The sequence below is a fragment of the Hypomesus nipponensis genome, chromosome 26 (assembly GCF_054491055.1).
Source record: "Hypomesus nipponensis isolate SF chromosome 26, ASM5449105v1, whole genome shotgun sequence".
Classification (NCBI taxonomy): domain Eukaryota; kingdom Metazoa; phylum Chordata; class Actinopteri; order Osmeriformes; family Osmeridae; genus Hypomesus; species Hypomesus nipponensis.
In genome coordinates, this window is record NC_140386.1 from 9,630,001 (window position 1) to 9,655,588 (window position 25,588).

Genomic DNA, 25,588 nt, shown 5'->3' on the forward strand with positions numbered 1-25,588 from the left:
GCAAGCAGATAGGCAGTGCCCATCACGGTGAGATATGGTCGAGGGACAAAGCCTCGCTCCAGTGCCTTCAGGACCATACTTAACATTTCCTCAGGTAAGAGGAGAGGGAGGGAGGGGTGGAAAAGGGGAAGAGAGAGTTGAGCAGAGAAGCAGGGGGTGAGAGAGACAGAGAAAGGGAGAGAGGGAAAGAGAGAGAGAGACAGACAGAGAGGCAGAGAGAGAGACAGACAGAGAGATAGACAGAGAGAGACAGACAGAGAGAGACAGACAGAGAGAGACAGACAGAGAGACAGACAGAGAGAGACAGGGGAGAGTGAGAGGGAGGAGGTGGATACGTCAGTACAGTCAGGTGTGGTTCTCATCTCAGAGCAGGGATCCAGGGTACAGGCCATTTCCTGCATGACAGCACCTCATCTCCATCTCCCCCCTGTCAGAGGAGCCTCATAAGGGGTAGAGGGTGGAGGCCCTGAGAAGGTGGAGGCCCTGAGAGGGTGGAGGCCCAAAGAGGGTGGAGGCCCTGAGAGGGTGGAGGCCCTGAGAGGGTGGAGGCCCTGAGAGGGTGGAGGCCCAAAGAGGGTGGAGGCCCTGAGAGGGTGGAGGCCCTGAGAGGGTGGAGGCCCAAAGAGGGTGGAGGCCCTGAGAGGGTGGAGGCCCTGAGAGGGTGGAGGCCCTGAGAGGGTGGAGGCCCAAAGAGGGTGGAGGCCCTGAGAGGGTGGAGGCCCTGAGAGGGTGGAGGCCCAGAGAGGGTGGAGGCCCTGAGAGGGTGGAGGCCCTGAGAGGGTGGAGGCCCTGAGAGGGTGGAGGCCCTGAGAGGGTGGAGGCCCTGAGAGCATCGCAGGAGAGAGGAGCGAAAGACAGGAGGAGGAGAGGAGGACAGAGAGAGAGGGGGGGGAAATAACTTAGGACTGTAAAAGCACAGATAACAGGTTTCCATGACAAGCAGGACAACTGCATTAACTAACCAGCTTTTAATTGTTTCCAAGAGAGGGTCATTAGGATGCTTAGTGATGTTGGGGTTTAATAGATGTGTTAAATCACTACGGGAAGGCCACCGACTGTGGGCACTAAGCCACCCAACTCTAATCTGTTTAGGGTTAACAGGCATTTGCAAGAAACTTATTAGACTTGAGTTACACTAATTATTGGCAGCGTTGGAATTATTGCCTCGGAGACTAATGGAGAAAAGGGGGGAAAAGCAAGATGGATGGATAGAGGAGGGGAATGAAGAGAACAGGGAGAACGAGAGGGAAATGCATACGAAAGAAGCCCTTTTAGCTAATTAGCCTGTACTGGGAGGATTGTCCCTGTGCATGGTACATGTATATATTACATAGAGGCCTGGGGTTGTATAAGATAACTGACCATGGGTCTCTCTACTGATGCATGTGATAAAAGCATGTTATCAGTCATGGAACAAAGAAGCCATACAAGCCACCGGCTGAACAGGGCTGCGCTCTCCGCTCCCCTCTCTCTCTCCTCTCCTCTGCTCCCGTCTCTCTCTCCTCTCCTCCGCTCCCCTCTCCCTCTCCTCTGCTCCCCTCTCTCTCTCCTCTCCTGCGCTCCCCTCTCCCTCTCCTCTGCTCCCCTCTCTCTCTCCTCTCCTCCGCTCCCCTCTCCCTCTCCTCTCCTCCGCTCCCCTCTCCCTCTCCTCTGCTCCCCTCTCCCTCTCCTCTCCTGCGCTCCCCTCCCCTCTCCTCTCCTGCGCTCCCCTCTCCCTCTCCTCTGCTCCCCTCTCTCTCCTCTCCTCCGCTCCCCTCTCCCTCTCCTCTCCTGCGCTCCCCTCCCCTCTCCTCCGCTCCCCTCTCCTCCGCTCTGCTCTTGTCCTCTCCTACGCCTTCTCTCCCCTCTCCCCTCCCCTCTCCCTTCTCCCTTCTCTTCTCCCCTCTCCTCCCCTCCCCTGTCCTCCCCTCCTTTCCTCCCTCTCCTTCTTTCTTCTCTCCTCTCTTATCAGACCGCTCTTGGCTCCCTCTATACCCGAGTGCACCTTCCACTGAATGATTACTCATTCTCCTTTTTCCTGTTCATACCTTTTCCCTGCCACTTCTCTCCTCCACTTGTTCCCTACCTTTTCCCGCTCCTCGTGTCTCCACTCCTCCCTGCTTCACAAACAGCTTTTTCCTTTGTGTAAGAGTCAATTAGCGAGCCTTATGGTTTGATTTATAGACTGAGCCGCCTACGGTCTAATGGATTGGTGTGAATTAATATGCATTTGCTTATGTGTGTGATAAATTAAGAGGCATGAGACAATTGAGGTCACTGAGGAGTTCTGGTGCTCAGCGCTGGTGTTCAGTCAGTGCCACCAATACACCACTTAAAGCCTTCTCCACAAAGAATGACCAATTTGAAGAGTAGACCTAATGGCTTGTGCGCAACGATACGGCTGCTGTGCTCTTTGATTTGTGATCTCTCAATACTATGCATCTGCACTTCGGAAATAATTAAAAAGGCTCGTCTAGATGGGGCCAGTGATTAGTATAGCCTGAACAATGGGATTATTGGATGTTGAAATTGAATTGGAAACCATTAATGTTGCTAATATTCTTTTGGTAGGCCCTATATAATCGGTATATTGTAATAACGATGATACTAGCTGGCGGATATAAAAGGTCAAGGTATGATATGCAATCATTCCATCAACATCTCCTGACTTATTTTGACCGTTAGTGTGATCGAAGAGGAGAGTTTTATCATTCTTGGGTCATGAAAGCTCAACTAGCCCATTACATATTTTGGTGAACGTCTCCGGTCCTAATGAACAGGCCCTCCGGTGATACACTAACGGCGGGCTTCGCACGAGGTTTTGAGATATTAGCATGCCACCTGCCCTGGAGGGGGTGGGGGAGAATACTCAATCTAACCGACCTCATTAAGGGACCCGTGTTTTACGTTCTCTAACCGAGCCCCGGTATATCTCTCCAGTCCATCGCTCCTAATCATTCCTTTTCGTGGACTGGACGGAGGGAGTGCGCTGAAAGATTATTAACTGTTACAACGGCTAACTAAGCTTGACAACTGCTCTTCTCGGCAAGATTAAGAACGGGTGTGTTAATGATAGTTTTGGTGAGATTGTCATAACTCACAACAAGGTCATTAAAGTGGTATTTCTGAGCTGCGTTCAACTTGCAAGGTGGTATTGGGCAGAATCCTTGTTATACGATAGGGAAAGAAGGATTGGCCAGTGATACGTTGAAGGAATAACCTGATCATTATGGACGTTCTCAAACGCTTAGCCTGGTCTTTAAAGAGAAGCACGGCTTGCTCCGAATCTACATTTTGCACATAGGCTACTATGTCTTTGTAGCTTACCTGAATACACATTCCGATAACGGTTAGTGAATAGGCCTCGCTGGCGCATCGAGGAGGACCGGACAAAGAAGTGCGCATTCCTTTAGTGAAGGACCGTTGCGCTCGCTTTCTGCTTCATGCCAAAACAACACTATGAAGGCGAAAGTCCGACCACAACAGAACACCACTTCCCTCTTGCGGTAGCGTAGAGTAGTGTAGCCTAAACTGAGAACAAAGAGTTTATACATGAAGAGCTGCAGGAAAACTGAAACAACTAAAAATGGTCACAATATGGACTCAACTGCCCAGATCATCTGTCCACGTCAGTTACAATTCTCTGCGCTCAAAACGAAACAGGTTTTGTGTCGTTTTTTTTTTCACCGAACACAAAAAAACACATGTTTGGCTTGCCTTGATTCTTAAAACCTGCGCAGGTGAAACCATAGAGAAGTAATGAACACGGGTGTTGCTGTGTTTTTACCTGCAGGGGTCATGGCGAGAGTGCTACCTGAGACTACAGACCCTTGCCTCAGGCTGAGTACCTGTCACTCTTATGTCACCTGTCCTGGCTCCACCCTGCCCCACCCTGCAGGGGAGGTCTCCACACTCTCTGTCCTGGTCGACCTGAACACCATCACTTCTCTCCTCACCTCGCTCTGACACACACACACACACACACACACCGTCTGAACACACCTGGGTGCAGGTGAGTGCCGTTCCAGCTTGATTGTCCTGGTCCACTCGTTTACCTGCTGGATCCCCAAGCTGTCAGTGGGCTCAGACCTGCGACATCTCCCGCTGTTTGCTGTTTCTCCTGCAACAGTATCCAAAACACAGGTACTGTATGGATTCACACGTTTGTACGGCAGTTTAAACATGTTACACGATGATAAATGGTAAATGGTAAATGTTAAACTTCACATAAAACATGTTGTGTCTGTTTGATATAGTTGATTTTAGTTTCAGTTTATGTTAATCAAGTGTGATTTAGCAAATTGACTTAATTCATCTTCGCTTCATTGCAGGTTAAAATGGGTTGCTTTACATTCGTCAAATGGCTGATGCTCTTGTTCAACTTGCTTATCTTGGTAAGTATGCTTTCTGTTTTAGTGTACGTGTGTGTGTGTGTGTGTGTGTGTGTGTGTGTGTGTGTGTGTGTGTGTGTGTGTGTGTGTGAGGGGTGGGGGTACCACCATGAAAAGAGTAATTGCATTTGTTCATTTATTGCGTGAAATCTTTACGGGGAAAGTCAAGTGTGAAGGAAACAAACAACAGATTTGAATGCATAGGAAATCCTTCTCATCTCTCCCTCCTGCCCCCACGAATGCAAACAGATAGCGAAGATGTAATGCAAATAGATCTCAAATCACTGAGCAGAAGCATAAATGAGAACCCCCCCCCCGCGCCCCGCACCTACTTTCTCACATGCAGCAATTTTCATCTCATTAACTTCAAAACCACTAATTTCCCTACCTCTGTTTTCCGGTTAACGTTCACGACTAATGGCATTTGTGAAATGAAGAGAAACTTTGGCGTGGGTAAGCTGTATTTGACAGCTGATGCCACCTGGGCACAGAGCGACCGAATGATTCCTTTCAGTTTATGGTGAGAAATGAACCCCATGTGTCGCTGTGCAGTCAACAACAACCCACCCAGTGACACCTGACTGCATCCACGTACTTTAATATACGCCACATCTTATCTGCAGATGTAGGCACATGCATTTCCCTCTTCCTCTACCAAGCCAGGCTTTGGGATTCAGTTGTGTGTCTGTGTTAGATCTCTCGGTAGAACTACGTGTTTATCTTGGAGACACATGGATGATGAGATGAGAGAGACGAACATTCCCAGCTGACGCCTTTCTTATTTTCCCTTACTCAAAGAAAGAGTCCTTCCTTTGGAGGGGTGTGTGTATATTCTCTTTAACCCATGCTCTGGATATGTTTATATTTATCTTTCTCTTCTCTCTCCATTCATTCCTCCCTCTCCCCAGAGGCCAAATGGCCCTGTTCTTATGTCCTCTTGTTTCCTTCATCAAAACATTAATAGGTTTGATATATCGCTCCCCTACAGCAGTCCCATTCATCTCCCCAGTTTAGACCAAACCTTAACTCATTTACGTCTAATCCCAGCCAGGTGCATCCCTCCTACACCAAATTCCCCCGCAAGTGGGTTTCATCAGACGGATTATCCTGCTTAAGAAAAGAGAATGCCACCTGTGATTACATCCAGCTGTGGCGAGATGCCGGCAGACAAGGAGTTAGAAGGGGGGAATATGCTTGTCGTATCACATTTACCTTGTAGGGTCCTGATCACCGGGAACAGGTGGAGAGGGAGCGCAGGAAGACAAGGAGGAGAGAAGAAGATAGCCTGGAGTAAGGAGAGAGAGAGAGAGAGAGTAAGAAGAGAGAGAGAGTAAGGAGAGAGAGTAAGAACAGAGAGGATGGTTGAGAGAGGGCTGGAGGGGGAGACACTGCTAGGGGAGGGAGGGAGAGTGAGGGAGGGAGGAAGGTTAGAGAGAAAGAGTGAGGTTGGAAAATACCTGGGACGAATCGGACGATGTGATTTGACGTGACGTTCTGGATCTGGTCTCAGGGACACTCAAGAGACTGGAGGCAAGGTCGGCCTGGCATGATGTATCCGCTAACCTCCTTAATCTGGAAGGACTGATTGCGTGGGGGGGGGGGGGGGGGGGGCAGGGGGGGCAGGACTCTAAAACTACAACTCTGCACAGCTACGATGTCTTGAAATAACATCCCCATTAACATCCAATTTACAGTCGTGAAAAGCAACATTTTAATGGCGTTTCACTCGCACTGGGGTAACGTGTTCACCTTGCTACTTCGTGTTGGGATCGTTTTGTGAAGTAAAAAGTAATTTTCCCTGTTCTCCTGTACATAATGAATCACCTCTAAACAATCTTCTGGTGGCAAATAGTTTTTTCCCCCCATTAGGCCTACTATTATTGTTGTTGTGGCAGTTACATCTTAATGAATGCCTTCGATTGACGCGTCGGTTTTCTCCGTCTCTCCAATTCAGGCAGGTGATTCTGAAAGTTAGCTTTGGCTAGGCTAGGTTGGTGTTCTTCGACGTCTTCCACGGATACTGCGTATAACTTAACTAGCGCCGCCGGCTTGTGGGATGAATGAATTAGCCTACAGCAATACGGGGATATATATATATTTTTGGCACTATTTCTGCCAGAAGACTGTAGGCGGTGTCCATCAGACCTCTGCCCCGGGGTAATTCCGAAGCTACCTCGGCCCAGCCGTAATCCCATGTCCTAGTTATAACACAGAAGAAGTCAATCCCCCAGGTCTCTCTTTATCCACTGGTGCAAGATGATCGCTAAATGGATTTCCTCCCATTATGCCATCGTGTCATAAGAGTTGAGAGAATAGGGGTCAGAATGCGGCAGGAGTGTTTCCTTGACAACGAAAATAAAGAAGACAAAGTCGATACTGGCCGGTGTATGATGGCTGCCTGAGGGAGATAGGACAGAAGATCGGCTATAGCCTCACTTGACGGTTCAGAGGGTGTGGTGCTGTGGCGTTGTTCCTGGGTAATGGAACCACAGGCTGGTGATGTAATAATCATTTCCAGCTCACATACGTCTTAGTACCGTCAAAGCCTTTCATAGCGCTAGATCTGTGAAACATAGATAGTTCTTGGTTATAAAAACCGGGGGCTTTATGCTGTCTTTGTTAAGCTTTTGTTCCATGCATTATTCCATTGATGATGGGCCCTTTTACGTGTTTGTGTGTGTGTCTCTGTGGGCCTGTTTTGCATACGTGTGTGTGTGCTTGTGTGTGTGTGCTCGTGTGTGTGTCTCTGTATGTGTGTTTGTGTGTGTGTGTGTGTTCCTCCAGCTGGGGGGCTTAACTCTACTGGCAGTAGGGATCTGGATGAGCGTAGACGGGGGTAACTTCCTCCAGATCCTTGGAGACCTCTCTGGGGAGGCCAGCCAGTTGATGAACGTAGGCTTCTTCTGCATCGCCATCGGAGGAATCCTGGTCCTCATGGGGTTCCTGGGCTGCTGTGGAGCCCACAAGGAGAGCAAGTGTCTGCTGCTGCTGGTAAGTCTTCAGGGCCCCTCTCTCCCCCTCCAGTACCGCCAACACACCTCCCCACTGTATCTCGAAACTAGCGACGGCACGCAGTGCTTAGCTGCATTTCGTCTGAGCTTTTACCCGCTGTGACGTTAGCAGAGAGAGGTGTGACAAGGCAGAGTCCGCCTTCCCCAGGTCACGTTCCAACTTATCGTGACTTTAGATCCGTAACGCTCGCCCTCCACATCTACCTTCACACATCTAACCACCACTACGATGAACTTCCCACCCCAGTTTACTGCTGTGGTATTCCAGTGTACCCCCGGTATCATCTTCCATAACATTCTCGCTAACAATCCCCCTTCAACCTCCTTACAATTCCCAATTGAACATTTTTAACTAAGTCATCTAGCCGAAACAGTCATTATCAGCTCAATGTAACCTCTCCACGCAGCGCTGAGGAGCAGGGTGTGTGATATTCTGCTCTTTAGCGATGTGGCTAACTACCTCTGAGGGCTATAGCATGGGCTCTAATGACTAGCCTAGCCAGCACATTTTCTCCACATAAGCACCCCTCAAGTCTCCATCTCTCATTTCTCTGACTGATGGCACTGCGCTGAGATACACATTACGGTTTTATGGATGAAAGCGCCTAGCTGTATGCTTATCGCTTGCTAGCGGTTCCTGGTCTTCCAATAAAACGACTTCCTGCAGTCTCCTTTGTCCAATCAACAGTTAGTGTTGTTTAATGGATGGCCTGTACAATAACATGACGGCAGCGAAGCTGATTACTGAACTCCCAAAGCTGCAGTTGTTTAGCTCCTGTTGTTTTGTCTTGTCCTCTCCAGTTCTTCTCCATCATCCTGGTTATTTTCATTGCCGAGTTGGCTTGTGGAGTGGTGGCCCTGGCCTACTCATCATTTGTAAGTATCTGATCACGGCCTTGGGTCTTTCCCCCTTCGCAGTCTCTCTCTCTCTCCCCCCCCTCCTCCCCCCCCCTCTCTCTCTTTCTCTCTCTCTCTCTCTCTGTATCTCTCTCTCTGTCTCTCTCTGTCTCTCTCTCTGTCTCTCTCTCTCCCTCCCTCTCTTTACACACACACTCATGCACACATAAACACACCACAAACATTTCTTTATCTCTCTCCATCTCTCTCTTTCCCTCCCTCTCTCTCTCTCTCTCTCTCTCTCTCTCTCTCTCTCTCTCTCTCTCTCTCTCTGTCTCTCTCTCTCTCTTCCACTCTCTCCCTTGATTTTTATCTCCATGTAAATTTTCCATCATAGCCTGGCCATCATTGAATTACAGGGCTTTATGTCTGCTCCAGTACATTCGGCCACTTAATGACTCCAGGATTGCTTGAGGCTGTGTGCCACGGATCTCACTTTGAGCAATTTATTACTCTGGAATATTGAAGTTAAAGCATTTTATATGCAAAACAGCCTATTTACATATATAGCCCCCTCCTCAACATTCCAGTTTAGTGCAATGGTATAATAATTACAACAATTTCAAACGTGCTATGTAAAAGGAGGTTAGAGAAGGCTGCTTTCAAATAAAGAAAATAAAAAACATTTCTAATCAGAGAAGCATCGTGGTCCCTGGGAGCAGGACGGCTGTAATGCAGATCCATCTGGGGGCTGCCTGGAGAAACTCTGCCTGTCTGCCTGCCTGCCTGCCTGCCTGCCTGTCTGCCTGTCTGCCTGTCTGCCTGTCTGTCTGCCTGTCTGTCTGTCTGTCTGTCTGTCTGTCTGTCTGTCTGTCTGTCTGTCTGTCTGTCTGCCTGCCTGTCTGCCTGTCTGCCTGTCTGTCTGCCTGTCTGTCTGTCTGTCTGCCTGTCTGCCTGTCTGTCTGTCTGTCTGTCTGTCTGCCTGTCTGCCTGTCTGTCTGTCTGTCTGTCTGCCTGTCTGCCTGCCTGCCTGCCTGCCTGTCTGCCTGCTTGCCTGCCTGCCTGCCTGCCTGCCTGCCTGCCTGCCTGCCTGCCTGCCTGCCTGCCTGCCTGCCTGCCTGCCTGCCTGCCTGCCTGCCTGTCTATCTGTCTGTCTGTCTGTCTGTCTGTCTGTCTGTCTGCCTGTCTTGGAATCTCATCTGTTTGTGCTTGAATACCCAAATGAGCAAAAAGCTGCTTCTGCTTACTTGTACAACTCCCCTGTGTTAGACCAACATGGAATGAAGCGGGGGAGTGTGCACTTTAATGTGTACATGTGTGTGCGTGTGTGTGTGTGTGTGCAGAGATTACAGAGACTGTCAATAGTGGTTGAGTGGAGGCTTCGCAATGTGGTTTTGTTCAAAGAAATATGTCTGTCTCTCACTGCCTGCTATTTACACAACTTAACTAGCCAAACCTAGCAATCTAACCTGTATCTGCTGGAATACAGGTGTGTGTGTGCGTGTGTGTGTGCGTGTGTGTGTGTGTGTGTGTGTGTGTGTGCGCGCCTGTGGCACAGGCCATTATTTAAGGGTCAGTGGGGCATCCTAGCCATGATTTATACATTCCCTTTGTTATTTAAAGGAAATTAGATAAGCTTAGAGTCAATTTAATGTGCTGTTTGTTAACATTATTTCCATCCAGTCATTACCAAGACAAAGAACTCTGTCACTGGTATTATGTATGTGGCTATCGTTAGGCATCTGCCCCTACCAAACTTTTGATAACAAATGCTGCGAATGCATTTGTAATGCAATAATGAAAGGGATGAATATGGGTCATATACATCTAATATGCATATATATAGCCACCTATGTCAATAACTCAGTGACAACGCATGTGAACAATGAAATGGGTGATAAATATAGTGTTGATCTATTTCGCACTAGTTTATCTGTCTCATAAATCTGCCTTTCGGCATGGGCCTTCCCATCCCATCGAATCCCAAAAGCCAATAACCTGAGAGGATCTCGAAATAACCAAGATTTAATAACCTATTTTCCCTGGCATTATGCATGCCATTTACGGTCATGGTTCTTCCATCGTGCTCGGAGGATGACCATGATGCAAATGATATTGTGAAGCAAATTTATGGGTTTGGAGATAGACGATTGTTTGATAGACGCCAATATTGGCGCTGAGCATGGTTCGTCCTTCAAGACGGAAGCCCTTCACATTGCTGTCAGAAGCCCACAGGGAGGTCGGTCTCTCTCACCCATAAATGACTTATAAAAGCAGCCCTTTGAATAATCTCAAACAATATCTCAGAATTCTTCCAGTCAGCACTAGGACAATAGACTGTACCCTCAGTGTTCTATTAAAATGCTTTAGAGCTTCCACACATCTCTGTGTGTGTGTGTGTGTGTGTGTGTGTGTGTGTGTGTGTTTGTGTGTGCATCTGCAGGAGTGTGTGCGAGTGTGTGTGTGCGCGTGTTCACCTCTCTCCGCCAGCATTGTCTCGATCGGTGAGTTATTGCCCTCTGCCAGAGACGCCAGTGTGTAAGTAGGGTCTTTGTCCTGTCCATATTGAGTGAGTGTGTGCGTGTGTGTGTGTGTGAGTGTGTGTGTGCGTGTGTGAGTGTGTGTGTGCGTGTGTGAGTGTGTGTGTGCGTGTGTGAGCATGTGTACGTGAGAACGCAGTGAGGCGCAGGGAGAGTGACAGTGATGAATTAGCCAGCTCGTAATAACCTCTCTGATCCCGACCCTCTTCCTGCTTCTTGGGGGGCACTTTTAATTGTAGCATGTCTCTGTGTCCCCTTGGGCAACTCCCTCTCTGCCCCCTGAACACACACATGTGCACACACATACACGTGTGCATGTGCACAAACACCCACAGAGCTTCACACACAAGCGACTAATACTTGGGCACATACACACACACACACCATCCTTCCCCATTAAATGAGTCTTTGTGTGACTGTATGCCAAGGGCTTATTAATCAAAATGGGAAAAAGCTGAGACAGGAGGGAGGGAGGGAGACAGGGAGGGAGGGTGGGAGGGAGGGTGGGAGGGAGACAGGGAGGGAGACAGGGAGGGAGACAGGGAGGGAGGGAGGGAGGGAGGGAGGGAGGGAGGGAGGGAGGGAGGGAGGGAGGGAGGGAGGGAGGGAGGGAGGGAGGGAGGGAGGGAGGGAGGGAGGGAGGGAGGGAGGGAGGGAGGTGAGAGAGAGAGGGAGGGAGGGAGGGTGGGTGGGAGGGAGACAGGGAGGGAGGGAGACAGGGAGGGAGACAGGGAGGGAGACAGGGAGGGAGACAGGGAGGGAGGGAGGGAGGGAGGGAGGGAGGGAGGGAGGGAGGGAGGGAGGGAGGGAGGGAGGGAGGGAGGGAGGGAGGGAGGGAGGGAGGGAGGGAGGGAGGGAGGGAGGGAGGGAGGGAGGGAGGGAGGTGAGAGAGAGAGGGAGGGAGGTGAGAGAGAGAGAGAGAGAGAGAGAGCTGAGGGAACAGAAGCCAACCTGTGTGTGTGAACTTCTCACGTCGACAAAAGGAGCTCCTTCCTGAATGTATCCCTTTGTGCTTCATCCATGTGCTCCCTCTGCCTGAAATAAATATGGCATGAAACACAATGGGGAAAAGTGCACTAACCTAGCGACCAGGAGCATCAATATATATGTAAATGTGCCCACTTACAACCACAAAAGAGAAAAACGAGGAAAAATGGACCAGTCGCTTTCTCGGGGTGCAGGCAATAGCTGTTTATTTCCCAGGTGCTTTATTTGGCTTCTGTACAAATGTATTTCATCATTGATGCATAGGTGAGTATTTGAGATTTACCCTCTATTCCTACAAGAATGTCCACGCTCCACATTGGAGGTGTGTGCATGCAGTGTGCAGTAGACCTTGACGGTGGCACTAAAGGGATTTTTATATCCTCGTGTGTGTGTGTGCACATTCCCCAGGCTGAAGGAACCCTAAAGGCATGGGCCACCCCTGCATTGAAGAAGCAGTATGGCACTAACCCAGTGGTCACCAAGATGTGGAACAGCACCATGACCCAGGTCGGTCTGTTTACCAACCCTCTGCCCCAAACAAACAACCGTCTTTCAGTGTCCGTGTATGCAACTGAATAGAACCCTCTTACCTCCTCTCTGTGTGTCTTCCTGATGTACTGTTCTGACAGAACAGACCATAATAAGTAAGCCGCTGCCATGACAATTGGACGATGGCGATAGCAAGCGCACAAAGGAGACGCCTGATTTCCCTAAACAGAATGCCAAAGAAATTCCGTTCCACGTCAGTGCTATGTCACTTTTTAATTGAGGGCTTTCGATCGGTATCTGACCCTGTTGCCACGCAGGCCTGGCGTTCCGCCCCATCGCCCCCCGCACGCCGCCGCCCCCCCCTCACTCTGCCTTCTTCTTCTGCAGTGGAGGTGTTGCGGCTTCACCAACTACACCGACTTCACCGGATCCCTGTTCACCGAGCTCAACGGCGGTACCTACCCGCCCAGCTGCTGCCTCCTGTCCGACATCATCCCTTGCAGCCTTCAGGACGCGGAGGACAGCGCCATTCGGGTGGGAGAGAGACAAGCGCCACACCCTGGCCCCCGTCAACACCCCCAGATACACCACTTTGATCGTAGTATACAGTACTGTGTGCTACTGCTGTACAGGGATCACTAGAACTGCCTAGAGCAGGGGTGGACAACCCTGGTCCTAGAGAGCCGCTGTCCTGCATGTTTTAGATGTTTCCCTGCTCCAGCACACCTGATTCAAATGAATGGTCGTTACCCGGCTTCCACAGAGCTTGATAACGAGCCATTCATTGACAGCGGCTCTCGAGGACCAGGGTTCCCCACCCCTGGCCTAGAGTGATACTGTGAAGGGGAACTGAGTGATGGTGATGTTGAGACGGGGACCTGAGTAATGGTGATGTTGAGACGGGGACCTGAGTACTGCTGATGTTGAGACGGGGACCTGAGTACTGGTGATGTTGAGACGGGGACCTGAGTACTGGTGATGTTGAGACGGGGACCTGAGTGATGGTTGTCTCTCTGGTGCAGGGCTGCTTCCACCACCTGCTGGACTCTCTGAAGAGGAACGCCTACATCGTCGGCGGAGTGGCAGCCGGGATCTGCAGCTTGGAGGTAAACCAACAAACGATGACGTCATATGTTATGACGTCATACGTTATGACGTCATAACCTTGTGCTCGACACTCTCCTGACTAAGCTCTCATGTGGCCACGACAGCGCGGGAGACAGCTGGACACAGACATTTGCATTTACTCACCCTTCTGTGACAACAGGCCTTGTTCCAGTTTATTGCCGGGAGAGATTTAGTTTGTGTGAGGATCTGATTGGGACTTTGCAGGGGCGATCGTCGTGTGTTAAAACCCAGACCGGATGCCTGGCTGTTGGGAATGTTCCATTGAGAGTGTTGGGAAGCGACTGTTTCAAAGTGTGTGTTTGTGTCTTTCTCCCTTCCAGATCGTTGCCATGGTGGTGTGTATGTACCTGTACTGTCACCTTGACGACAACATCAGCTGATCCTCTTGTTGCTATGCACAGGTCCTTTAGTTATTTTGTCAAACCAAATACTCTACTGACAAATACTAGTTTTTGAAAATGTAACTCTTCTAATCCAATATCAATTTAATTCAATGATATATACTTTGTATAGATTTATAGTAGATATTCGTTTTAATTCATGCTTTTAAATGATTGAATGATTGAATAGATTTTTTTCTACCTCATTTAAACACCTGAAATGTCAATACCTTATAAATAAAATACATAAAACTAATTGTGGACTTGGGCAAGTTCCCAGAGGAAAGGTGTTCACCTCGTCCACACCTCACCTCGTCCACACCTCACCTCGTCCACACCTCACCTCGTCCACACCTCACCTCGTTGTTTGGAACATTTCAAGAAAACAAGAAGCCTTTATCAGCACTGACAGCTGGACACGGCAAAGCAACTTGATGCCTGGGTTCACAAACCGTTTGGTTTCAGCTTGTATTCCGTTTGCACATTGTGTAACAAGGTTGAGTAAATATTGACCTGGGAGCTTTTGTAATGGAGAGGAATGAGAGACACTGTGACCTGGCATTGTTTGTGCAGCACAAGCCGTGATTGTGGCTTCAGTCTCAGAATTAGAGTAATAAAACCCAAATCCCTGTTTGAATCCTAATATGGAATCGTGTCTTTGTTCTCCTCCGATGGGGCATTTCACTGGTGGTGACGGTATCCCAGGAGCCTGTGCGTTCTTGCTTGGGTGATTGGGGAGAGAGAGAGAGAGAGACCGTTCATCCAATTCAAATCAATTAGACACCTGAGATGTGTTAAGAGATAAGTTTCCCATCATCTCAGAGCCGGGTTGTGTGTGCGTGCCCGTGAGTGTGTGTCTGTTCCGTGTCCTCTCTGTTCCTTGTTTAACAACAACCCCAGCATCTGTCTTTCACGCTCTAGGCTCTCTGAAGAAGGTCTCTCCGAACCAGTCAATCAATATTCCATCTACATCCCAGCTTTGAGGGCTGTGCGCCGCTCAACCGAATGTTCAATAGGTCAAATATGACATTGAAAAGACTCACTGCCCACCTCTTAGGGGTCTGACATGATCCACTAGGCTTGACTGACAGACCAAATGACCCGGTTTAGTGCACACTTGTTAATGACATGCTGACTGAATGCTGTATTGCTGTATAAAACGTGTGTGTGTGTTTGTGTCGTGCGCAGAGCTGGATACAATCACTTTGCAGGAAACAAAGAGCAAGGCAACCGGGTGTACTTTAACAGAGAACGGTCCATGGCAGTGACTCACAGATACTAATTGAACACTGCAAACATTATTTATTTGATGGTGTTTAATCGGTCTGTCACACACATGCAGATAGGGGCAAACAAGCATTACATGCGTCCTGAAAGACAAAGTAATGAACTCGCGCGCGCAGACACTGAGCACGCTCAGTGGGCAGATAGGGAGGAAGCGAGCCTCGTTCGGGCCGCAGGTCCTGAATGTTGTCCGAGAATCGTTGAGATAATGAAACAGGGTTGGAGATAGGCGAACACAAAGGACATAGCAGGGAAGGGTTTGTCCTTGGTCAACCGCAGCGGTTACGGAAAGGCACCAACCCAGGGATTTGCATACATTTCCCTGGGCGCCTGACTTTCCTCTTACCGTTGGGTTTGCCTAACGCACTCCCCGGGGAAATCTAGCTCACGAACCAGAGACATGTACAATTCACTTGAGAAAATGACTACTGTACAGGAAAGGTGACTGTACCTGAATGATGCCAATTCCAAGTTATATTTGTTACATTTGTAAACACATTTTTGTGATCATTGACCTAACTTAAAAGATGGAATTACATGCAGAAGTTAAGATTGCTTGTGGCCACAAAAGACACCAGACACCATCTAAAAAACATTATCTTTATTCATCTCTCATGAAAGGGTTAAAATATATAATACTTGTCAAAATGCATAACCTCAAGAGCCATTGGGAAATGTCACACCATCTTTGAAAAGCTACAAAGAAAAACACTGTTTTTGCCCCATAAAGATTAAGATCCAGTTACTCTATTGAAAAGTGCAGTACATTGTGACTTTGTACAGTAGTGTTTTGTGTTCCACAACTGACTGGGTTCAAAATAACAAGTGGTTTACACAGAAATGAAATATTACTAAGTTTTGGAATCGACAGTACGGTACATAATAAAAAACATGCATGAGCACACACAAAACGTAAACAAATCTAACAACCAACCATTGTTATAACTGCTTTGAAAACAGAGATCCACAAATATTGAATCCTTAACCAGATGAACTGTACTGCACTGACACTGTAGTGACGCTGGACACTGTAGTGACGTTGGACACTGTGGTGACGCTGGACACTGTGGTGACGCTGGTCACTGTGGTGACGCTGGACACTGTGGTGACGCTGGACACTGTAGTGACGCTGGACACTGTGGTGACGCTGGACACTGTAGTGACGCTGGACACTGTAGTGACGCTGGACACTGTGGTGACGCTGGACACTGTGGTGACGCTGGACACTGTGGTGACGCTGGACACTAGTGACGCTGGACACTGTAGTGACGCTGGACACTGTGGTGACGCTGGACACTGTGGTGACGCTGGACACTGTAGTGACGCTGGACACTGTAGTGACGCTGGACACTGGTGTTCAACATTCCCGCTCTTTATCTCCGAGTCGTCATGTGCGTAACAGCACTAAACTGAGAACACGAGGGGGGGTGTTTCAGTTAGGGAGTGTTTTGTACCATGGTCACGTGACCTGGAACCAACAAAACACCGCAAAATAATCCCTCAAGAACAGACCAACGCCTCCTCAGTCGTTAATGCTGAAAAATAAGCGGACTCTTTTTCATCAAAAATATATATATGTATCTATATACACATTAGTATTATTTGATATATGTAAACAATGTTAGGCTTCAAAAGATGCACTTATTTGACTGGATGAAAGATCAAATCTCGGGACTAGGCGATGGCAGTTAAATAAATAAACTTCAGTTAAAAATGTATGTACAGGATGGACGAAGCACTCAGTAGTTGTAACACAAGCAGGTATGAAGTATGATGTTCCTGTGTGTCAGTTCAGGACGGCTTGAACATTCTTCATCCCCTCCCCTCCCCTCCCCTCCCGTCAGGGAGACACAGATTGGGTGTTTCACCTAGATCTCCCCCTCCCATCCACCCCTCTCTCCCTGCTATTGTCTAGAGAGTAGCGTCCACATGTGGACTGGCCCTGCAGCACAGCTGCAGGTAGACATCATCCTCCCGTGAAACACAGGAAATGGCACGGATCAGTAGTTCAGTGTTAAAAGAACAAACAAAAATCCCACTACAAAAACAAACTACAGTTCCCAGAAGCATCTGCACCACTGCTCCACTATCCATCCAGGCGGTGGTGCCCCCTGGTGGCGGGAGGCGGGACGGACAGGGGCGTTTAAGGCTCGGCTGGAGGTCTGTTCCCGAGGGGGGGGAAGGTGTGTGGAGGAGGGGGGCTCTTTCTACATCTGGTCCACTGGGGCTCCTTCCTCTTTGGGCGGAGCCTCCAGGTGGATGGGGGTGATATGGGCTGGCTTCTTCACACTGAGAACACAGAGAGAGAGAGAGAGAGAGAGAGAGAGAGAGAGAGAGAGAGAGAGAGAGAGAGAGAGAGAGAGAGAGAGAGAGAGAGAGAGCTTTGTAACTCTGTTTACACACTGAACTTGGGGGGGAGGGGGGGGAGGGGAAGAGGGGGGAGGGGGGAGGAGGAGGAGGGGGGGAGGGGAAGAGGGGGGAGGGGAAGAGGGGGGAGGAGGAGGAGGGGGAGGAGAGGGTGGGTTACTCACGAGTAGGGAGAGATGGGCACCGCCACTACCAGAACGTGGTTCCTCTTCCTGAACAGTCGCCACAGGCCGCTGTGGTACCCCCGCACGTCCAGGTCCCACACGTGAAGGCACTGGGACACACAATCGAGCAACACCGGTTACCAAGACGTCGCCGCAACAACGCTCAACGACGATCAATCCAGAAGATAAGGAGAGCAAAGGAGCGCTTTGTGGCGGTCACCTTGGCGAGCTGCGTCCAGGTGGAGATGTCGGTGTCCTGCTCCATCCTGATGTACATGACGTAGGTCCGCCCCTCGCCGTCAGGGATGAACGAGTCCTCACACGGGTCCTTGGTGTGGTCCAGCACCTCCGCTTCCCTGGGGACGCCGCCAGAACACACACACACACACAGAAACAGACACAGAAACACACAGAAACAGACCCACACGTCAGTAATCCAGTCTGCAGGACAGGGTTCAGTAGAGCTTTACAGACGAGGCGTTCTCACTCACTTGAACAGGTTTTGAATCTCCAGCTCGTACGCTTCCTTCTTCAAACTGTGGGAGCCAATCACACGATTCACCCCGTTAAACTCCTCCCACTCTGGCTTCACCTCAGCGTTACAGAACGGCGTTTGGGCGCCGGCTACGTACCCGTCAACGTTCTTCAGCTGGACCTTGGGAACCGTGTTGAACTTGTGTTTCTTGAAGTAGACCTCCTGTATGGAGAGAACACACGTTAGAACGTCTGATCCCCCCCTCCTCCTGCTGCCTGGAAGAGGAGGAGGAGGAGGGGCGGTCTGGAGGAGGAGGAGGGGTGGGGGAGAGGTGGGGTGGGGGGTCTGGAGGAGGGGTGGGGTGGTCTGGAGGAGAAGGAGGGGTGGGGGAGAGGTGGGGTGGGGGCTCTGGAGGAGGAGGAGGGGTGGGGGAGAGGTGGGGTGGTCTGGAGGAGAAGGAGGGGTGGGGGAGAGGTGGGGTGGGGGGTCTGGAGGAGGGGTGGGGTGGTCTGGAGGAGAAGGAGGGGTGGGGGAGAGGTGGGGGCTCTGGAGGAGGAGGAGGGGTGGGGGAGAGGTGGGGTGGTCTGGAGGAGAAGGAGGGGTGGGGGAGAGGTGGGGTGGTCTGGAGGAGGAGGAGGGGGGGTGGTCTGGAGGAGGAGGAGGGGGGGGTGGGAGGAGGAGGGGTGGGGGGTCTGGAGGAGGGTGCTTACGTGGAAGTATCCATTCATGTTGAGTCCGATGATGCCGAAGTGGTATGAGCGAGACACGTCTGGAATCACACACTCCCTGTCCTTCCTCTGCTCCGGCATACGCATCCACATGTCCCAGTCCCACAGCTGCCCACACACACACACACACACACACACACACACACACACACACACACACAGGGTTAGCTTCACAGAGGGTGTTAGAGGTACACCACAGAGTACACCCCCCCCCTCCCCCACAGACCTTCTCCGGCGTGGGCCACTTGGGCTCCAGCTCGTCCTTGTAGAGGCTCTTCTTGAGCACCCAGCCCAGGCCAGGCATGCTCTCCACCCTGTAGAGCAGCGCTGGATCCTCTGCTGTGTGCTCGTAGCCCTGGAACACACAGCCCATGTGACCAGCCGCCATGACGACACACACACATATGAACGTGCTGCAGCAACAGGTCGGTTGTTGTATTTCGCTTTTTGAGGAGATGCGTGTGTGAGGGAGAGGGGTGAGGTGGTGTGTGGGGCTGGGTGAGGGAGAGGGGTGAGGAGGTGTGTGGGAGGGAGGGAGGGAGAGAGAGGGTGAGGTGGTGTGTGGGGCTGGGTGAGGGAGAGGGGTGAGGAGGTGTGTGGGAGGGAGGGAGGGAGGGAGGGAGGGAGGGAGGGAGGGAGGGAGGGAGGGAGGGAGGGAGGGAGGGAGGGAGGGAGGGAGGGAGGGAGGGAGGGAGGGAGGGAGGGAGGGAGGGAGGGAGGGAGGGAGGGAGGGAGAGCAGACCTGATCGTTCCAGGCAGACACACAGTACAGGCTGTCATCCTCATCCAGCAGATGCACAGTCTGACTCAGAAAACTGAAACACAACAACATGAACATCATCATCATGTCACCAGCAGGGCTTCAGTGCACACTTCCTGACTGTGAGCTGTGGACATTCTATGGCCTCATGTTCAGTTAAGTATCTATTGTCCTAAACAACAACAACAACTAGCTTCTTCGTGGAGAACCCAACCTTCTGGAACCGGATGATCAATAACAGAAACGCAAAAGGCTCAGAGTCAAATATGATGCTCACTGACGCGAAATGGCACGAAGCTTAGTCAAGTAAAAAGTGACCAATGTTTCTAATCCATTTAAAGTGTTTCCCTCTGTGAAAACGAGATAGCGTTGGTTGTGAAGAACTGATGTGTTCAAGGCTGCAGCCAAACAAAGAGAGGGACTTCCAGAGCTTTTTACAGAAGCAGGAAGTGTGTGTATATACTGCCCCCCTGTGGTCAGCTCAATACTGCGCCAACACACGATTTAAGTCACAAAAAATAGCAGCATTGCTGTAGCTTTAACTTTCTTTCTTTTTCCAGATGTACGCGAGATAGGCTGTGCCTAAAAATGAACGTTGTTTTCCCTTCTCTGTGTCTCTCAATGACCCCATGTTGTAACTCCCCTTCATTCCTTCCCATTAATCGGCCGTCTTAGACCCACCTGAAGAAGTCAATAGAAACATCTAGATCTTCCTCCAGCACTATGGCATAGTTGGCATCCTAAAAACACAAGCAAAAAGAGAGAGAGAGAAAGAGAGAGAGAGAGAGAGACAGAGAGAAAGAGAGAGAGAGAATGAGACACTGGTCTGTCTGCAGTGACTAGGCCGGTGTCTGTCTCTGCAGTGACTGGGCCGGTGTCTGTCTCTGCAGTGACTGGGCCGGTGTCTGTCTCTGCAGTGACTGGGCCGGTGTCTGTCTCTGCAGTGACTGGGCCGGTGTCTGTCTCTGCAGTGACTGGGCCGGTGTCTGTCTCTGCAGTGACTGGGCCGGTGTCTGTCTCTGCAGTGACTGGGCCGGTGTCTGTCTCTGCAGTGACTGGGCCGGTGTCTGTCTCTGCAGTGACTGGGCCGGTGTCTGTCTCTGCAGTGACTGGGCCGGTGTCTGTCTCTGCAGTGACTGGGCCGGTGTCTGTCTCTGCAGTGACTGGGCCGGTGTCTGTCTCTGCAGTGACTGGGCCGGTGTCTGTCTCTGCAGTGACTGGGCCGGTGTCTGTCTCTGCAGTGACTGGGCCGGTGTCTGTCTGCAGTGACTGGGCCGGTGTCTGTCTGCAGTGACTGGGCCGGTGTCTGTCTGCAGTGACTGGGCCGGTGTCTGTCTCTGCAGTGACTGGGCCGGTGTCTGTCTCTGCAGTGACTGGGCCGGTGTCTGTCTCTGCAGTGACTGGGCCGGTGTCTGTCTCTGCAGTGACTGGGCCGGTGTCTGTCTCTGCAGTGACTGGGCTGGTGTCTGTCTCTGCAGTGACTGGGCTGGTGTCTGTCTCTGCAGTGACTGGGCTGGTGTCTGTCTCTGCAGTGACTGGGCTGGTGTCTGTCTCTGCAGTGACTGGGCTGGTGTCTGTCTCTGCAGTGACTGGGCTGGTGTCTGTCTCTGCAGTGACTGGGCTGGTGTCTGTCTCTGCAGTGACTGGGCTGGTGTCTGTCTCTGCAGTGACTGGGCTGGTGTCTGTCTCTGCAGTGACTGGGCTGGTGTCTGTCTCTGCAGTGACTGGGCTGGTGTCTGTCTCTGCAGTGACTGGGCTGGTGTCTGTCTCTGCAGTGACTGGGCTGGTGTCTGTCTCTGCAGTGACTGGGCTGGTGTCTGTCTGCAGTGACTCACAGGGTGCAGGTTGAAGGTGGCCGTCAGGCTGGCTTTGTAGTGCTGTGACACCCGGGCGTTCTTGATGCTGATGGGAGTGTGTTGGATCCCCTTCAGCCCAAACAGCTCCACAACATCCATAGGCTCCTAGAGACACACACACACACACAAGCTAGTTAAGACTGAATTCGAGAGAAGCAATGAACCCATGTTTAGGGAGAGAAGGGACTTGGAGGGAGAGGGGACTTGGGGGAGAGAGGAGGCTTCACCTCATAATATCCATCGATGAAGACAGTTATCATCTGAGGGTTGACTCCATGAGCCGACAGCAGAGACCTCAGCATCCTGCGTAGAGATAACACACGCTCACAACAAACGCCGCTCCAACACAAACGGCTTTCGGTTGCCACGGCGCCGGGTGAGAGGGAGCGCTGTTCCGCCCCGGTCCTCACCTGTACAGGTAGTTGGGTCTGTTTCCTGCGATGACCGCCACGGGGACGTTCATCACGTTATTGACGGGCAGCTGTAGAGAAAAAAAGAATATTGATTCACAGTTCACACACACACACACACACACACACAGGAGTAGCGTACAGGGCAGGGTAGGTCCTCACCGGGTCAGGGTTGAACTGGATGGGCGCTGGGTCCTTACAGCTGCAGATGCTGCCGTAACCCTCTACTTTGCTGCAGAAGATCTTCCGCCTTCGGTTCCTGTCTGTGTCGGCCCAGTGACACTCTGCCTCTGGGGGAGGGGGTGGAGGTGGTGGGGGGTGGAGGTGGTGGGGGGTGGAGGAGGTGGGGGTGGAGGTGGTGGGGGGTGGAGGAGGTGGGGGGTGGAGGTGGTGGGGGGTGGAGGAGGTGGGGGGTGGAGGAGGTGGGGGGTGGAGGAGGTGGGGGGTGGAGGTGGTGGGGGGGTGGAGGAGGTGGGGGGTGGAGGTGGTGGGGGGGTGGAGGTGGTGGGGGGTGGAGGAGGTGGGGGGTGGAGGAGGTGGGGGGTGGAGGTGGGGGGTGGAGGAGGTGGGGGGTGGAGGAGGTGGGGGTGGGGGAGGTGGGGGGTGGAGGTGGTGGGGGGTGGAGGAGGTGCGGGGTGGAGGTGGTGGGGGGTGGAGGAGGTGGGGGGTGGAGGAGGTGGGGGGTGGAGGAAGTGGGGGGTGGAGGAGGTGGGGGATGGAGGAGGTGGTGGGTGGAGGAGGTGGGGGGTGGAGGAGGTGGAGGGTGGTGGGGGGTGGAGGAGGTGGGGGGTGGAGGAGGTGGGGGGTGGAGGTGGTGGGGGGTGGAGGAGGTGGGGGGTGGAGGTGGTGGGGGGTGGAGGAGGTGGGGGGTGGAGGAGGTGGGGGGTGGAGGTGGGGGTGGGGGAGGGGTTCATTACTAGGCAATAATGAAGTCCAATAGACCACGTGTACCTAAGGAGGGGAATAATTCTTCTTGTCTTTGTCTAATCTATATTCGGGTCCAGGCACGCCCTGTCCTTCTGGTATCTTTATTTACCATATCTTTGTATTTCATAGAACAGAAAGAAAGACTAATCAGCTGTAAACGTTGAGCAAGAAATACAGGAAACGAAGACAACCGGTCGATGACTGACCGCAGGAATACAGTTAGAACGATGTACTTCTGAGCCTTGGTTCTCTTTGATATTTTCTGTAGAAAGCGTTTTCTATTTGAAAGCGTCTGCTGAATAACATGTGAATGTTGAGCATGTCAGGTACCTTCAGAGGCAGTTAGCTGCACCTCAGTCTTCAGCAGCACAGGGTCTCCCCACGTGGACAGAGCAGGAGACTTGGAATGCTTCTCACCATACACCTGACCTGAACACACACACACACACCTTGAATAAATAGTGTATGATGTAATGTGACTGTGTGACAGATAGTGAGACAGAGGATGCGCGTGTGAGTGTACCTCCTTTCTTCACCACCAGGGTCCAGGTGTCTCTCCAGCTGAGGTTGAGAGACACCTGACTCCCGAGTCCCTTCAGCAGGTTCTTGGCTGCTTCTTTCAGGTGGAACGTCCCTTCATCCTGCATGACACACACACACACAACAAACCAACACACACACACACACACACACAACACACACACTTGTGTCAAGCCAACCGTTGTGCGATTCAAAACACATTTAACAACAAATGAGGTAGTGCTTGACGATGGGTGGACATGTGAGGTCTTCTGGAGATGGGTTGCTAGGAGACAAGACGATGGGTTGCTAGGAGACAGACCTTGATGGTGAAGATGAGGACCCTGCCTCTGGTCACCATGTTGAGGAACAGGATCATGGCTTCGTCCTCGTGAGGAGAGTAAGTGTCGAAGATCCTCTTGGCCATCACGTGTCCCTACGACGACAACAACCAAACTGACAAGAAACCAGAGCAGGAGAGTTTCTACGAAACCACACAGACCCATACCCACACCACACAAACTGTGGTTGGGCGTGGCTCACGTTGAAGTAGGGCTACGTCACCACATTGGGCGTATGTACCAGTGTTGACGTTTAAAGTTTTGGTTAAGTGTTTCTGCGAGGTGGCTTACGGTGGCCTGGTTGAGGACGATGACGTGAATGCCCCGACCCTGCTCCCGCATGTCATCCTCCAGGACCTGCAGGCCAGGAGAGAAGCTTCAACACTGCACGTACCCTCCAACACCAGTCAACAAGACAACAGGACTCGTCTCCACAGACCGCTGTTTCTCAAATGGGGAGTATGCGTACTCCTAGGGGTGAATCATGAAAATGTGGGTATAACTGAGTATATATATATATGATATAACTACAGGTATAGGGAGTACTAGGATTCAGAAATCAGGGAAAAGGGAGGCACCGAAGCCAGAAAAGGTGTGAGAACCAACTGCCACTCACTGTAGTTCCGTCGACCGCCACGTAGACCTTGGAGCGGCTGGAGTAGACCTCGATATCCAGGGCCTTGCGTCCGCTGGCCGGCCTGCGAGGGGTCTCCATGTTGGGAAGGACATCCTCTGCAAAGGGAACTGATTATGCTCCAACCCAGGCTAATGATGAAACTTTGTTAGGATTGGGTCAGTTTAGTGTGCGTGGGTGAGTGTACATGGTTAACTTGAAGAGAAATGACTCACCGTACTCCTGTGCTGCCTCCTCCTCATTTGCTACCCTCCTTGTGTCTAAAATAAGTTTAATGTTGACGATTACTGTGACTAGCAGAAACAGAACAGCTCCAGCCTGCAGGGTAGAGAAAGATCAGTTCGACGTTGCGTTGCCACTAAAACCAACATGTGTCAATAGAACTATGTTTGGGCTTATGAGGCTAACCTAACTGCATCAGCCTTTGACAAATATTTTTGCTCACACCTGGCAGAATCGGCGGATGGCTCTCTTGTTAGTTAGTTTGTATTTCCAGGTGAGATACAGGCTCCGTTGCTGGCGGGGAATGAAAGGTTTCGCTCGGGGATTTGGAGTCCAGGTGTCCATCCCGGACATTAGCGAGACACGGGTAACCCTGTGTCCCCACCTCCCGGTGCACAGCACGCTACTATACAGCATGCGCCGTCTCCTCAATAACACCAGATACTCATTTACAGTCAAATTGTCATAATCTGTAAATAAGTAAGAATGCAACCAAATTTGAGTCAAAGACAATGCTCACGTCGCGCTAGCTCGAGCTAGGAGATAACCGTCCTAGGTTATAATTACAAGCTAGCTAGCTAGCTCTAACGTTTGTCTTCTTAGTTTGTAAGGCCATGCATAAATGAGCACTCGCTAGGTAGCTAATGATGTACCTTACGTGAGGGTTCTACCGGTTGGATGTTATTAAACGTTGTCTAACCATAAAATATGGAATATAACTGGCAATGGTCATGGCTTGTGTACTACCTCCCTTGCAGCCTTCGGCTACAGCTTGAGCCCACTGTTGTGCTGCTACGAGATGTTTCGGTGCTTCATGGAATTTCCGGCGCAAAAAGGCTACGTAAGGGTGGGTGGGTGTAAAAACTTGTCGACTTCTTGTGTTATTTCCCAAGTACTTAGGGCAAATCTCAACAGTCTGTTCAACTCCATCGGCTCCTTCGTGTCGTTTTTCTCCTCACACTCGCAGTTATAGGTCTTTTTTTTTTTTGAACGTTGGGTTCTTTACGCACACGCAACATCAATTAAAGGCGACAATCAAAAACATTCACGGCAACTGGACCGGGTTAAATAGGCTACGATGGTTTTGACAAGTTCATTAAATTATCATTTTTATTAAAGGAAATTATGGGGAAATGTTTTGCCCCTCTCCTAGTGATAT

At 50.9% G+C, this 25,588-nt stretch overlaps 2 protein-coding genes and 1 long non-coding RNA gene across 7 annotated transcripts in view; 1 reads left to right on the forward strand and 2 right to left on the reverse strand.

The window, feature by feature from the left end:
• Positions 1 to 3,780, reverse strand: part of LOC146221384 (uncharacterized) — an 18,150-nt gene extending 14,370 nt beyond the window's left edge. The window contains exon 1 of the long non-coding RNA XR_014750764.1: positions 3,307 to 3,780. This is a non-coding gene — a long non-coding RNA (uncharacterized LOC146221384). The remainder of the gene's footprint in view (positions 1 to 3,306) is intronic.
• Positions 3,781 to 5,810: 2,030 nt separating this feature from the next.
• Positions 5,811 to 14,385, forward strand: tspan1 (tetraspanin 1). 3 transcript variants are annotated; one of them, XM_084692796.1, is made up of 7 exons: positions 5,811 to 5,905; positions 7,155 to 7,361; positions 8,183 to 8,257; positions 12,154 to 12,252; positions 12,622 to 12,768; positions 13,257 to 13,340; positions 13,683 to 14,385. In XM_084692796.1, exons 2-7 carry the CDS (start codon positions 7,191 to 7,193, stop codon positions 13,740 to 13,742), a joined length of 636 nt encoding a protein of 211 aa, XP_084548922.1. In that variant the 5' UTR covers positions 5,811 to 5,905; positions 7,155 to 7,190; the 3' UTR covers positions 13,743 to 14,385. The 3 variants fall into 3 exon arrangements, with proteins under 3 accessions (XP_084548922.1, XP_084548920.1, XP_084548921.1); XM_084692794.1 differs by lacking the exon at positions 5,811 to 5,905 and adding an exon at positions 6,024 to 6,871; XM_084692795.1 differs by lacking the exon at positions 5,811 to 5,905 and adding an exon at positions 6,024 to 6,847.
• A 1,227-nt stretch (positions 14,386 to 15,612) lies between these two features.
• On the reverse strand, positions 15,613 to 25,367 carry pomgnt1 (protein O-linked mannose N-acetylglucosaminyltransferase 1 (beta 1,2-)). 3 transcript variants are annotated; one of them, XM_084692793.1, is made up of 21 exons: positions 25,177 to 25,367; positions 24,655 to 24,856; positions 24,423 to 24,525; positions 24,190 to 24,305; positions 23,865 to 23,930; positions 23,555 to 23,668; positions 23,237 to 23,354; positions 23,044 to 23,142; positions 21,949 to 22,076; positions 21,787 to 21,857; positions 21,604 to 21,679; positions 21,356 to 21,481; positions 20,202 to 20,260; positions 19,503 to 19,575; positions 18,987 to 19,115; positions 18,743 to 18,868; positions 18,190 to 18,254; positions 18,049 to 18,093; positions 17,778 to 17,913; positions 17,558 to 17,667; positions 15,613 to 17,315 (listed from the first exon to the last, which is right to left on the reverse strand). In XM_084692793.1, exons 2-21 carry the CDS (start codon positions 24,844 to 24,846, stop codon positions 17,234 to 17,236), a joined length of 2,034 nt encoding a protein of 677 aa, XP_084548919.1. In that variant the 5' UTR covers positions 24,847 to 24,856; positions 25,177 to 25,367; the 3' UTR covers positions 15,613 to 17,233. The 3 variants fall into 3 exon arrangements, with proteins under 3 accessions (XP_084548919.1, XP_084548918.1, XP_084548917.1); XM_084692792.1 differs by having other exon boundaries at positions 24,655 to 24,899; XM_084692791.1 differs by having other exon boundaries at positions 24,655 to 24,899; positions 25,083 to 25,367.
• Between the last annotated feature and the right edge of the window lie 221 nt (positions 25,368 to 25,588).

Excerpts from the sequence above, each read along its gene's own strand:
- tspan1 (XM_084692794.1), top strand. The coding sequence starts at position 6,851 with ATGGAACCACAGGCTGGTGAT. Across the intron at positions 7,362-8,182 it reads GCAAGTGTCTGCTGCTGCTG|TTCTTCTCCATCATCCTGGT; the intron begins GTAAGTCTTCAG and ends TGTCCTCTCCAG. Across the intron at positions 8,258-12,153 it reads CCCTGGCCTACTCATCATTT|GCTGAAGGAACCCTAAAGGC; the intron begins GTAAGTATCTGA and ends CACATTCCCCAG.
- pomgnt1 (XM_084692793.1), bottom strand. The coding sequence starts at position 24,846 with ATGCTGTATAGTAGCGTGCTGTGCACCGGGAGGTGGGGACACAGGGTT. Across the intron at positions 21,858-21,948 it reads TCCAGTTCAACCCTGACCCG|CTGCCCGTCAATAACGTGAT; the intron begins GTGAGGACCTAC and ends TTTTCTCTACAG. Across the intron at positions 19,576-20,201 it reads GTTTCTATTGACTTCTTCAG|TTTTCTGAGTCAGACTGTGC; the intron begins GTGGGTCTAAGA and ends GTTGTGTTTCAG.